The 14,774-nt window shown below is 40.9% G+C and overlaps 1 protein-coding gene across 4 annotated transcripts in view; it reads right to left on the reverse strand.

Moving 5' to 3' along the window:
• Positions 1 to 14,774, reverse strand: part of SLC38A4 (solute carrier family 38 member 4) — a 207,504-nt gene that overhangs the window by 61,433 nt on the left and 131,297 nt on the right. For all 4 annotated transcript variants that reach the window (XM_033957520.1, XM_033957518.1, XM_033957519.1 and 1 more), the window contains exon 2: positions 5,230 to 5,459. In XM_033957520.1, the coding sequence (XP_033813411.1) occupies positions 5,230 to 5,348 (119 nt within the window). In that variant the 5' untranslated portion in view covers positions 5,349 to 5,459. The remainder of the gene's footprint in view (positions 1 to 5,229; positions 5,460 to 14,774) is intronic.

A 14,774-nucleotide genomic window follows, 5' to 3' on the forward strand; every position in this document is an offset into this window, starting at 1 on the left:
GAGGATAGAAAGTGAAAAGTTGGACTCTTGGAGGAAGAGAGAGAGAAAGATGTTGGTTGGGGGAGGGAATGAGTACCGGAGGAGAGGAAGCATGCAGGAGGCAGAGAGAAAGAAATGTTGGACTGTTAGAAAGGAAGGAGAAATGTTGGATTGGGAGGGGGCAAAAGGGAGGGGAGATGTTGGACTGCAGGGGGCAGAAAGGAGGAAAAGAAGTAAAGAGAGAGAAATGTTACACGGGAAGGAGAGATGACTCAAGGAAGGGAAGGAGGGGAGTCTTGTAGCGCTATAGAAATAATTAATAGTAGTAGTAGTAGAGAGAGATGCCAGGCTGTGGGAAGGGGGGAAAGGAAGGAGAGAGATGGACCACTGTGAGGAGGAAGAGAATGAGAGATGTTGGACTACTGGGGAGGGGGGTGAGGGAGGGAAGGAGAGAGATGTCAGATCATGGAAACGGGGAGTGGAGGAGAGAGAGATGCCATACCATGGGAGAGGAGAGAGATAGGAAGTGAAGGTAAGAAATGGAAAAGTAGATTATGAGAAGAAAGCAGAAAAATTGAATGTTAAAAGCTAATGCCAAAGATGGATGCAAGGCAGAAAGTGAAGGAGAGAAAAACAGTCAATATATAAGAAGGTCCTGGAAACATAAGAGGACAGAAGGAAGTACAACCAGAGTCTGATAAAGATGATTAGAAAAATAAAATCACCAGACAAAAAGGGTAGGGAAAATGATTTTATTTTCAATTTAGTGAATGAAATGTGTCAGTTTTGAAAATTTATATCTGCTGTGTATATTGTGTGTATATGAAAAATGAATGGAAAAAATTGCAATACAATTAGTAATGGGGCAGGGTCTGGGGTGGAGTTTAAGTGGGCCTGGGGTAGAGCTTGGGTAGATCTGGGATGGAGCTTGGGCGGTCAGTTGATATTTGTTAGACTTAGGGGGTACTTGATTTGAAGAAGTTGAGAAACACTGCTTTAAAACAGTAAGGGCCAGATTCTGTAACTAGGGTCTAAAAAGATAGGCGCCTTTAAATATGGCACCTATCACATGTCAATCATACTTAGGCAACAATTACAGAATTATACTTAGCAGCATCTAACTTAAAATGTAGGCACCTGTAATACAGGCCAGGATTTTAAAGGCCTATAGGCAACTAAGTCCTTTAGAGAATCATGTCTAATGGCACCTAAGTCCCTCTCCACCCCTAAACATGGCTACTGTGGACCTATCTTATGTAGAATCACACCTAATTAATTCCACAGTTTCTTTTGCTGTTTTCCTTGTGGAATCTCTTTGGTGGAACCCTTTTTTTGTTTACTAATTAAGGCCTTTTATCAAGCCACATAAGGTTTTTTTTAAAATCACAGGTCACTGTGGATCACTGCAATAAGAAGGATATGGCAATACTCGAAAGGGTTCAGAGGAGAGTGACACATTTGATAAAAGGTATGGAAAACTGAGAGATTGGAGAAACTGGAGCTCTTTTCCCTGGAGAAGAGGAGACTTAGAGGGGATATGATAGAGACTTACAAGATCATGAAGGGCATGGAGAAAGTGGAGAGGGACAGATTCTTCAAACTTTCGAAAACTACAAGAACGAGAGGGCATTCGGAAAAGTTGAAAGGGGACAGATTCAAAACCAATGCTAGGAAGTTTTTTTTTCACCCAACGGGTGGTGGACACCTGGAATGAGCTTCCAGAGGGCATGATAGGACAGAGTACGGTTTTGAGGTTCAAGAAGGGATTGGACAATTTTCTGAAGGAAAAGGGGATAGAGGATTACTACACAGGTCCTGAACCTGTTGGGCCGCCGCGTGAGCGGACTGCTGGGCACGATGGACCTCTGGTCTGACCCAGCAGAGGCACTGCTTATGTTCTTAAAAGTTTTTACCACAGTTGCCTATGATACATAACCTTTACACAGCTTGATAAAAGGGAGCCTATTATTTATTTAGGCACCTCATAGAATTTGCCTCTAACTGAAGAACACTCACATTCTGCATTATTTGGTTAAAATTAACCAGTTGCTGAGTTGGAAAAATTGCTTCCCCCAAAGTTAACCGGATCACTTTTGAATATTTAAAGATAATGTATCCTGGTATCCCACTGCTGAATATTGACCCTTTGCTGTCATGTGCAATGTACAGGATGTATCCCAAGACATGTTTTGAAGCAGTTTTGAAAATGGTTGTTGGAGCTTTTGCAATATCATCATAACTTATACTAGATCAGCTGTTTACTCTGTTAGGAAAGATTATTGCTTTCAAGGAACAACAAGACCGGCAAAAAGTGTAAACCTCAGCAGCAGTCCACGTGCAGTGATTTAGCTGAAATGATTTATAATAAACTGTTTCTGAGTAACTACCAGATCTCAGCGTTATTCAAGGAAATAGATTTCCTTGAACTACCACCTGACTACTGATAAGCTTATAGATTTCCAAACCAGATATTCCTTTGCTCAATTCATCCCCAGGAGGTCTGGGCTTCTACCACTCAGCAAATCTCATTTTTTAAAATATCTACTGTAATACAAGGAGATGTCTAAACACTAATAAAAATAAATTATTTGGAAGATTCTCCCTTCATTTCAATCTTTACCTAGATATATAGGGGTGACGAGTGATTTTTTTTTTTTTCCCCACCAGTGCCACTTTTCCTAGATATGCAATACTAGGCTATGTATGGGCACCAGCATTAGCTATTTGGGTTTATGCAGCTGTGTGATATTCAGCACTTAACTACCTAATCAAAACTGCCTGAAGATAGGGCTATTCTTTATGCCAGGGCTGCCCAAGTCCAGTCTAGAGGTCTGCACGGGAATGGGGTTCGCGGGAATCCCGCGGGTCCTGCGGGGATCCCGCGGGAAACCCCTGTAACCCACGGGGACCCCCTCTGTCCCACAGGACTCCCACGGGGACCCCCCTCTAGCCAGCGGGACTCCCATGGGGATGGAAGGCTTTGAAAGCAGGGTTCGTCCATATAATATAATGGACACATCAGCCTTAGTAAAAGAGGGGGGTTTATAAGTTAATTACCTGAACAGAAAACAAAAAAAGGGTTCCACCAAAGAGATTCCACAAGGAAAACAGCAAAAGAAACTGTGGAATTGATGATTCTGTCAGAAGTAATTGCTGCTTTTTATGGGGACGGGCGGGAATGGAGGTAATTCCTTGCGGGGATGGGTGGGGACGGATAGGATCCTGATGGGGACGGGTGGGGACGGAGAGGATACGGGTGGGGACGGAGAGGATCCTGTTGGGGACGGGCGGGGATAGGTGGGATTTCTGTCCCCGTGCAACTCTCTAGTCCAGTCCTCGAGATCTACTGGCAGGCCAGGTTTTCTGGATATTCGCAATGAATATGCATGAGAGAGATTTGCCTGCACTGCCTTCTAGGTATACAAATCTCTCTCATGCATATTCATTGCATATAACCAGAAAACCTGGCCTGCCAGTAGATCTCGACGACCGGACTTGGGCAGCCCTGCTTTATGCGGTCTCATTTGTCCAGTGAACTTAGGTGGTTAAGTGCTGAACACTGGCATATAACCACATAAATTTATTTTATTTATTTATTAAAAAAAATATATCCCACCTATCCTATTAGCACATGGACATAATCCAACTCTCACAAACAACAATATTCATATCTTCATTCCCCTTTTCCATGAAGAAAACAATCTAAAATATACAAACATCCACATATAACTGCACTGTTTAAAAATTTGTTCTACAATCTCATTTTTTCTTTGATCAACTAGTCTAACATAAAAAAGCTTACACAGTCTCATCATGCCTGCAAAATTGTTCAATGTTCTTATACAGCCGTATGTTGCCTGGCAACTTGTTCATAAACCTACTGCTGCCACTGAAAATGCAGAGTGACTTCTTACAGCATAATGTACAGTATCCACAACCAATTGCATAATTGAATCAGATCTTAAATTTCTCTTTAGCTTGTATAGAGACAAAACCTGTTGCAAATACCATAATACCTGCCAGTAGTGTTCGGGGGGGGGGGGGGGGGGGGGGCGGGGAGGACGGGTTCCCTGTTGTGGTCGCTAAACTGATCAGTTCAGCGGCTATGTCTATTTGAAATGTAGGCCAGCATTTTGCTGGCCTACATTTCAGGCGCCTATCACGGCCCTAGGGAGATGCCTAGGCCTGCTTAAGATCGCCTAAGGCCACTTTTGTGTGAAACCACAGCCATGCCTAGTCTTGGCCAAGCTTAGGTGGCCCTATGCGCCACCCTAGGCTCACGAAGATGCCTACAATGTAGGCAGCCTGCCTTGGGGTGTTTAAAAACAAACAAAAAATGTGCATCCCAATTGTTCTGGTTAGACAGCGGTAGGACGCCTACAATCGGGACGCTGTATATTGAATTTGCCCCATTAAGTCCATTTCATAGCACAGCTCAGTATGAGTAAATATTGACCTTATTGAGGATACAAATTAGCCAAGATTTCTGGACAGGGCTGGCTCAAGGAATTGTGATGCCCTGAGCCAACTTTTACAGTGGTGCCACTCCCCTTCCCCCCCATCTGGTATTTATCTCCTTTCTCCCCAACCTGAAATCCAATATTTCCCCCCCCCCTCTCTCAAGTCTTCCCATCCTGCAGGACCAGTGAGGCACCGTCTCAGGGCCCTGATGATAAAAAGTGCCAAAGGAAGTTTGAAGGTAGACTGGACTGGGATTTGGTACCCTTTAACACCAGCACCCTGGGCCAGGGACTCACCTAGTCCATAGGCTGAGCTGTCTCTGTTTCTGGGTAGAAAGATTATACACAAAGTAGTAACTTGGGTACAAGAATAATGCAAGATACATTGAACACCAAAAGGAAAAAGAGAACAATTTAGATTAGAACATAGATGAAGCTTGGGAGAAAACTAAACAGTCAGATCAAGATAGAGTAATAATAAGTCTGTAAAGAGTCTTGGGAAGGTCTGATTGAACAGTAGCTACTCAGGTGAACTGCTTTTCGAATGTCTTTAGTTGTGAAACTTTGATATGAATGAGAAATAAACATTAAATATGTGTAGAAGAGTTTCTGATGTTTGTGGTAGTCTTCAAATAAAAATTTTTTCTACCATGCTTTCATGACTGGGAATTCGGTAACAGATGAAATTTTTTTTTTTTTTTTTTTCTGTTTCTATAATTACACCCAAAATTACACTGCATTCTTTGGATTGAAAGTACCATGTAGAAAATTTATAGTGCCTGCTGCTTACCTGTTAAAAGTACCTTTCTCTGAATTCATCCCCGTTGTGTAGCCACCTTCGTTGCTTTCTCCGCTGTTACTCTCAGTGTCACGTTCCATGTTGACTTTTTGCAATTCCATACGATCCATTTGAGCCTAGTCAGCTTTTTCCAATTTGCACACTGGCTTCTTCAGTTTAAACAATACACTCTTTGCTAAGGTCCTCCCCCCACAGCGTATTGACTTTCAGAACACTTTGTTCTGCAAACAGAACACACAAAAATGTCATCATAATTTTCCTCCAATTAGATAAATGAGAGTGAGTTGCTCAGTTTATGTCCGTGCTTTGGAGCACAGCATATATGAAATCAAACTAGGAAATTTTGGGGTAAATATATGCATCCTATTATTTTATACATACAAAAATTGTAGTTCCAGGCACTTCCCCTTGCTTTTTAAATGCCATATTTATTTCTATGAATCTATTTAATTCGGTAATAATGAAGGTAATATGTAGAAATAAAACAAAAGCATAAAGAAAAATAATATAATACCCTTTTTTATTGGACTAACTTAGGCCAGCTTTTATCAAGCTGCTCTAGAGGTTTTTAATGTGGGCCAACGCAGTAAATGCTCTAATACTCATAGAATTTCTAAGTGTCAGAGCACTTACATCACTGGGCTGTGCTAAAACCCTCTAGCGCAGCTTGATAAAAGAGGGGGTTAATTAATTTACCCCCCTTTTACAAAACCATAGCACGGATTTTAGTACCAGCCATGGTGGTAACAGCTCTGACACTCATAGGAATTCTATGAGCATCAAAGCTGTTACTGCCATGTCCGGCACTAAAAATTGCACTATGGTTTTATAAAAGGGGGTGTTAATCCAATAAAAAGGTATTATATTTTTGTTTTATTTCTACTTGTTACCTTGAAGAGTGGATTAACACAGCCACCATATCTTTTCACTCAGTAATAACGAAAAATGTATTTGGCACACAACTGATGTAAAACTCTTGATATTAAATTAATACAGCAATGAAAAGACTCACTTTGCATATGATTCATTACATTTTTTTCCCATATATAGAGACCAGGAGAAAAGTTTTTGTGAATCAAGCCTTTAACAGTTTTCCAGTAAACACAGCAGAGTAAATATAGTACATGATGACTAGGGTATGGTGCATGTATTAAGTACATAAACACTTAGTCACCCTCAATTTAGGAAGGGCGAAAAACAGGCTGCATTGCTCAAATGTGCTTTCCCAGCATCACATCACTTTTTTCTAGGTAGGCCACAGCTGACATGGGAATATAGCCAATAGCAACACATTGTGCCATGTAACAGCATCCATTCATTTTCAAGATTTATGGGGGTGGGGGTGGGATTCTCAGCATATCCATACACTTGTTAAGGGTTTCCATTATTTTTATTTATCTTGCCACAAGATATACAGTATGTTGGCACCCACTAATCTTTATAGAATAATAGTACAAATTGCCAAAAATGCTTGCATATCAAGGCATGATCACTTGTACCAGCCCTATCATTGGTATGGAGGGGCATTTTTGATATGAAGTCTAAATCTAAGTTTTGACGTTTTGCGGAAAGCATACAAAAATCCAGTAGTGAATATGACCATTTTCAAAACAGGAAAACATCGAACTTTTTGTTTCAAAAAATGGCCATTTTCTAGATGTTTGTCATCACTGCGTCTATCTTTTTGAAACATTAAAAAAAAACAACACAACCCACCACACAACCCACCATTGGGACATAGGAGGGGTCAGCATTCTTAGTAGACTGGCCACACAGACATCCCAGCAAATCAGTGGGGCACCCTAGAAGGCATGGTAGTGAACCTCACATAAAACGTCCCAGGTACATATCTCACTATAATCTCCTTAGATTGAATGGGGAGCCCTCTCAAACTCACCCCAAACCTACTATACCCAACTGTAAACCACCCTAATAGCTCTTATGCCTGTAGGTATCACCTATATGTCAGTACAGTAGGTTTTTGGTGAGTGTTAGAGGGCTCAAGCTTTCCACCACAAGTGCAGTAGTTAGAGTGGGATATGGGCCTGGGTCCCGTTCTCTGCAGGCTACTGAACCAACCACTAGACCAGTGTTTCTCAACTTCTTCAAGCCAAGAACCCCCTAAGTCTAACAAATATAAACCGAATACCCCTGCCCAAGCTCCGCCCTAGACTCCACCCCATAATAACAGTACTAATTGTAATGTAATTTCTTCCATTCATTTTTCATATACACGCAATATAATCTTATTAACAATAAGTGAATTAGTGCATCCATTATGAGATTGTTACACATAACACATTGAAATACTAGCTAACTAAACTAAACTAAACCTTAAGTTTATATACCGCATCATCTCCACGGAAGTAGAGCTCGGCACGGTTTACAAGAACTTAAAAATGAGAAAGGGTAGGAAAAGGTTTACATAAGTTTATAAATCGAGTGGAAAAGTAAGGGAAAAGAAATGACATGTTAGAGAAGAGCCAGGTTTTTAGTTGCTTGCGGAATAAATGGAGGGAGCTCAGGTTCCACAGCGGGATAGTAAGGTCATTCCAGAGACCTGTGATTTTGAAAAGAAGTGATTTTCCCAGTTTACCTGCGTGGAGAATACCATGTAGGGAGGGGAAGGATTGTCAGGCAAGACAGCTGCTTGAAGGCATGCAACACATTTCTTCGAAGTCTCTATGAAAACTCCTTACTTCTGACAGTGCAATCCAAACAGAATTTATTTTATATAAAACCCCTTCCATCTTTTCTGAATCCAGAGGAACCAGACTTCTGTTAACCAGGTTGTTTGCTGGTCTCTTTTGTCCAATACACACATATTGCACTGCATTCTACTAGGCAAATTCAAAGGTTTCAGATTTATTTATTTGTTCAATTTTCTATACTGTTCTCCCCAGGGAGCTCAGAACAGTTTACATTAATTTATTTAGATACTCAAACAATTTCCATGTCTGTCCTGGTGGGCTCACAATCTATCTAATGTACCTGGGGCAATGGGGGGATTAAGTGACTTGCCCAGGGTCACAAGGAGCAGCAAGGGTTTGAACCCACAACTTCAGGGTGTTGAGGCTGTAGCTTTAACCACTGCGCCACACACTCCCTATGTTTCTGGTCATGCAGAACTTGTTTTTTCACCCTTCAGAATTTCGGCATGGTTTAGATATGAACAATTTTAAGTGATGCAAAAGACTGCAAAATGTTAGCAACCAGGAAACATATGCTATTTTGTGGACTTAGCTTACCTATATTGGGTGACAGATTTTTCATTAATTCAGTGTTAGCTTTCAAAAAGGCTGATATACTCTAGTTCAATGTTTTTATTAAGTATTGAAAAATTACAAAAAGCAGTTTAAGTACAAGAGAAAAAGAAAAATGAACAATGATCATATGCCAAGGCAATACAGTCAGTATAACAAATATCAAGAACTACAATCAATATAAAGAAACTAAAATCATTATAAAGAATCCAAGGTACTGAAACTGCTATAGAATATAGAAGAGGAAGGGAGAAGAAGAAAAGAGAGGGGAAAGAGGAAAGGAAGAAAGGAAGAGAAGAAGAGAGGAGAAGAAAGACAGGAGTGTCTATTTAGCAGAGTGGACATACAAATCTAGAAATGTCCAAGGTGATTTATGACGCACCAACCTTGTAGAAAGCTGGGATAGACATTTCTTTTCATATGCATAGGACTCAAATTTATGATACATGCTCAGAGAGTTCCACCAAAAAAAAAAAGGCTGATATACTAAAGATATACTAAAGAGCTCAAAATTGCCCAAAGGCTACTTTCAATACTGAAAAGGCAAATGGTGCATGGTAAATAGGATAACGTATTATTTGTTATAGTGGAGGGTACCTAGACTGTGATGGTACATAAATGAATATGTTACACCTATATAATAAAGAAAATATATGCATCTGTGTATCTTTAGAGAATAGCCCACCCACCTGGAAAATAGACGCAGACATTTATACCTGCTCTGAGGCAGGTTCAAATGGCCTCCCTAACTGTGCACAGACACGCACATATTATGTAACATATCCTCATATCCAACAACTTCATCCCAACTCCACCTAGCCTGTGCCCCAGGAAATGCTTCTATCCATTTTACTTAAAAGTAAATGCTCTGCATCTGTAGTGGGTTCTTGTTTTTTTTTAGTAGAAAGGTTTTATAAAAGCCCTTGTAAATATCATTTAACTATTTGCTTTGTAACTGACTGGGTTTTTTTTCCATCTAGTTTTACACATGTGAAATTTGATTTACACAGGTGGCAGTTCTCTAAAGGGGTGCCTAGATATAGATGCCCCAGTGCAGTGTGGGGAGCGCCTATTCCATAACATTACATTACATTGATGTCTTCTATCCTGGAACTGAAAGGTATTGACCTTTCAGTTCTAGGCGGTTTACAACAAGAAATTAGCCTGGGCATTCCCAGGGAGATTACAAGGTTGATAGCTTTAGTATACGTCGGGATCTGGGAATGGTCGATACGGTTGGTTAGATCATTTGACAAATTTCTTGAATAGTATGGTTTTCAGTTCTTTCCTGAATGTTTTGTAGTTGGGCTTCATGGTCAGCAGATTTGAGAGGTAGTGGTCTATTTTTGCTGCTCTGGTGGCTAGTAGACCATCATATATTTTTTTGCTTTGCATGCCTTGGTCTGGATGTGTTTTTCCAGATTAGGCGGTTGTGCAGATAGCTTGGTCCATTTCCATTTTGGGCTTTGAATAGGGTGCAGTAGAATATGTGTTGTATGCGCTTGTACTGGGAGCCAGTGTGAGTCTTGGAAAGCTGAGGTAATGTGGTCGTATTTTTTCAGCGAGTATATTAGTCTTAGGACTATATTTTGGATTGTTTGTAATTGTTTTAGCATGTTGGTGGGGCATGACAGGTAAAGTATGTTACAGTAGTCCAGGAGTCCTAGGATTAGCGCTTGTACTATGAGTTTGAATTGTTTGTTGTTGAAATATTTTTGGACATGTCTTAAGTTGCGCAAGGTTGCAAATGCCTTCTGAACCGTTTTGCAGATTTGTCTATCATTATTCCCAGCAGTTTTAGGTTGGGTTGTAAGGGATAAGTGATGGAGTTTATTTCTAGGTTTGTTATGGTTCAGGTTTTGTTTCTTTCTAGAAGTAAGAATTAGGTTTTGTCTTGGTTCAGTTTTAATTTGTGGTCTCTCAGCCATGTTGACACTGTTTCTAGTGCAATATGTAGTTTGTTCGTTGTGTTGGGGGTGGTTTGGTTGAAAGACAGGAGGATGGTGATATCGTCTGCATAGCTGTATGATGTTATACCTTGTTTGTCTAAGCATGTGCCAAGTGTAGCTATGTAAAGGTTGAAGAGTGTTGGTGATAGTAGGGAGCCTTTGGGGACTCCTCAAGAGTTGTTCCAGGATTCTGATTGTTAATTTTTTGCTTTTACTCTGTATCTTCTTGAGCGGAGGAATCCTTCAGACCAATTGTAGACTTTGCCTGAGATTCCTGTTGCCTCCAGTGTTTGTAGTAGTATGTCATGATCTACTAGGTTGGATACCGCTGTGAGATCGAGTTGTTTGAGTAGCATTTTTTTGCCTTTGCTTAGGTGTTATTTGGTTGTGTCTAGGAGAGAGACTAGTAGTGTTTCTGTACTGTAGTTGCCTCTGAAGCCTGATTGTAAGGGGTGAAGAATGTTGTGGGTTTCTAAATATTCGGTGAGAAGTTTTGCTACGAGGCCTTCCATTAGTTTGACATATAGCGGTATTGAGACTATAGGTTTGTAATTGGATGGCTGATCTGTTGCTCCCTTTGAGTCTTTCAGAATAGGGGTTATGATGATTTTGGCGACTTCTTGTAGAAATTGACCCTCTGTGAGCATGTAACTAATCTACTGCATGAGTTGGGTGTAGAATCTAGTGCTGGCGCTTTTAACAGGTATGGGGGACAGTGGTTGAGGTTGCAGGCTGCATGACTGTATTTTTTGTAGAGTATGTCTAGGTCAAACCATTGTGTGTTTGGGAAATCTGACCAGTTTTTGTCTGCTGCGTAGGCCTCATTTTCTTTAGGTGGTATCGAGATTTTGGCACGGTGGTTTGGGGTCCTGGTGAAGGTGTTTCTGGCTGTTGATATTTTGTTTCTGAAGAATTCAGCCAATTGATTGGCTGGGGGGGGGGGGGAGGGATGGTTTTGGTGGCCAGGTAAGGTTTGGTGTCTGTGAGTTAGTAGTTTGAAAAGTTTTTTGGTGTCTTGGATTTCTATTCTTATCTGATTGGTGTAGTATGCCTTTCTTTTTTCTTTTAGCTTTTGTTTGTATTGTATTGGTGCCGTTATTGAATATTAGTGTAAATCTATATCAGGGTGCCTAAATGAAGGTACACCATTTACACCAGGTCAATGTCAGGCATAACTGGGTGCACCTAAGTGCTCTAAGCAGCACGCACAACTTAAGTATTCTATAAATTGTACATGTTACTGGGACAGTACACCAAAACAGGAGATTCTACCTCGGCACGGTAGAATAAAAGAAAAACAAAAGAGGCGACCTATGGTGCTCAATATCGTTATTCACAATCAAGACACGACATGTGTTTCAGCGGCAACACGAGACTGTTCTCTTCACCATATATCGCATTCAAGCTTCCATGGGTGATTAATGAATAATCTAATGTTTACTTTGACTTGAACACTCTCATTATAACAACTGTGGTGCAGTGTTCTTCATTAAGAATCAGACCCCTGAGGCAGGCCTCACGGCCGAAACACATGCCGGGCCTTGCATATTACTGGGAGACACACCAATGTCCTACCCATGTTCTACCTATGTACCAAGTGTTCCGGATTGAGGGAAAAAAAGTTTACATCATTATTTTGGAGCTACCTATGTGTATGCCACCTTGCATTTAGGCATGCTACTTACATGCTCTCTTACAAAATAGCACATGCAAGTGGCATTTTTCTCTGTATTTACACTATCATGGGATACTTAAATACAAGTGCAGAGTTTATAGAACTACCCTGCCCAAGGGCCTAGAACTGCTTATATTTAGGTGCTTTTTTCTATAAAAGAAAGATGGCATCTACTTTTCTTTATAGAATACTGGCATAACAGGTAGAGAATACATCTATAATTTAGGTGCCACCATAAAGATGGTGTAAATGCTGCACCTAAATTGTTGAAACATACAAGTAAAATATAGTAGACACTTTAGCTTTTTCTGAAATACTGCCTGCATATGGAAAAGGAGAGCAAAGAGTGAAAAACACAGAGTACTTTAATAGATGTCTCAGAGCCTGGTGTCATCAAGAAGGCTTCAGGTACATAGGAGGATGGGGAAATACATGGAAGGACAAGAAGCTATATTGCACTGATGAGCTACATATTACTACAGCAGGAAAAAGAAACCTTGCAGAGAAATTTAGACAATATTTTTCTAGGCATTTAAACTAGAAGGTGGGGGTGGTGTATGTACGAAGGACAATTATAGAGACCACCCCCGGCAAAAGAAAAGATGTGATAGTAGTAAAGGCTGCAACATAAGCAATATCAGCAACTCATTTCTTAGTATTGCAACGGAAAGTGAAACAACACAAAAATCCATACGAAAAAGGAGATTATCGCTGAAAAATAGTTGGAAAGTGATGACCACAAATGCTCGCAGTCTAAGCAACAAAGTTCATGATCTGCAAGCCCTAATATTAGAGGCAGATCTAGATATTGTTGCTATCACAGAGACATGGTTCAGTGAATCACATGGATGGGATGCAAACATACCGGGATATAATCTTTTTAGGAAGGACAGAGATGGTCATAAAGGTGGAGGAGTAGCTCTCTATGTAAAGATCAATATCCAAGCGACCGAAATGCAAGGGACCTGGGGAGAGGAAGAAGCAATATGGATTGCTCTGAAAAGAGAAGATGGAACTTCTATCTACGTGGGTGTAGTCTACAGACCTCCGACTCAATCGCAGCAAATTGATAAGGATCTGATTGTGGATATCCAAAAGTTTGGAAGGAAAGAAGAGGTTCTGCTGTTGGGAGATTTCAACCTGCCGGATGTGGACTGGAATGTTCCGTCTGCGGAATCGGAAAGAAGTAGGGAGATTGTGGATGCCTTTCAAGAGGCTCTGCTCAGACAAATGGTGACAGAACCCACAAGGGAAAAAGCGATATTGGATCTGATCCTCACAAATGGAGAGAGTATCTCTAATGTTCGAGTGGATGCTCACCTGGGTAGTAGCGATCATCAAACGGTTTGGTTTGATATAACGGCTAAAGTGGAGAGCGGCCGCACGATACTTAAAGTCCTAGATTTCAAACGTACGGACTTTAATGCAATGGGAAAGTACCTGAAGAAAGAGCTGTTAGGATGGGAGGACATAAGAGAAGTGGAAAGACAGTGGTCTAAGCTGAAAGGAGCGATAAAAATGGCTACGGACCTTTATGTGAAGAAAATCAATAAAAACAAGAGAAAAAGGAAGCCAATATGGTTCTCCAACCTAGTGGCTGAGAAAATAAAGGCGAAAGAGTTGGCATTCATGAAATATAAAAAAACCCAAGAAGAGGAGAGCAGAAAGGACTACAGGGTGAAACTGAAAGAAGCCAAGAGAGAGATACGTTTGGCGAAGACACAGGCGGAAGAACAAATGGCTAAAAATGTAAAAAAGGGAGATAAAAATTTTTTCAGATATATTAGTGAAAGGAGGAAGATAAAAAATGGAATTGCTAGGCTAAAAGATGCTGGGAACAAATATGTGGAGAGTGATGAGGAGAAAGCAAATGTGCTAAACAAATACTTCTGTTCTGTGTTCACAGAAGAAAATCCTGGAGAAGGACCGAGATTGTCTGGCAAAGTTACACGAGAAAATGGAGTAGATTCTGCGCCGTACACGGAGGAGGGTGTTTATGAGCAACTTGAAAAACTGAAGGTGGACAAAGCGATGGGACCAAACGGGATCCATCCTAGGATACTAAGGGAGCTCAGAGAGGTTCTGGCGAGTCCTATTAAAGACTTGTTCAACAAATCTCTGGAGACAGGAGTGATTCCTGGGGATTGGAGGAGAGCGGATGTGGTCCCTATTCATAAAAGTGGTCACAGGGATGAAGCAGGAAACTACAGGCCGGTGAGCCTCACTTCAGTTGTTGGAAAAATAATGGAAGTGTTGCTGAAAGAAAGGATAGTGCATTTCCTTGAATCTAATGGGTTACAGGATCCGAGGCAACATGGCTTTACAAAAGGTAAATCGTGCCAAACGAACCTGATTTAATTTTTTGTTTGGGTGACCAGAGAGCTGGATCGAGGACATATGCTAGATGTAATTTACTTGGATTTCAGCAAAGCCTTTGATACAGTTCCTCATAGGAGGCTGTTGAACAAACTTGAAGGGCTGAAGTTAGGACCCAAAGTGGTGAACTGGGTCAGAAACTGGCTGTCGGACAGATGCCAGAGGGTGGTGGTTAATGGAAGTCGCTCGAAGGAAGGAAAGGTGACTAGTGGAGTCCCTCAGGGTTCGGTGCTGGGACCAATCCTGTTCAATATGTATGTAAGTGACATTGCT

Source organism: Geotrypetes seraphini, chromosome 9 (assembly GCF_902459505.1).
Source record: "Geotrypetes seraphini chromosome 9, aGeoSer1.1, whole genome shotgun sequence".
NCBI lineage: Eukaryota > Metazoa > Chordata > Amphibia > Gymnophiona > Dermophiidae > Geotrypetes > Geotrypetes seraphini.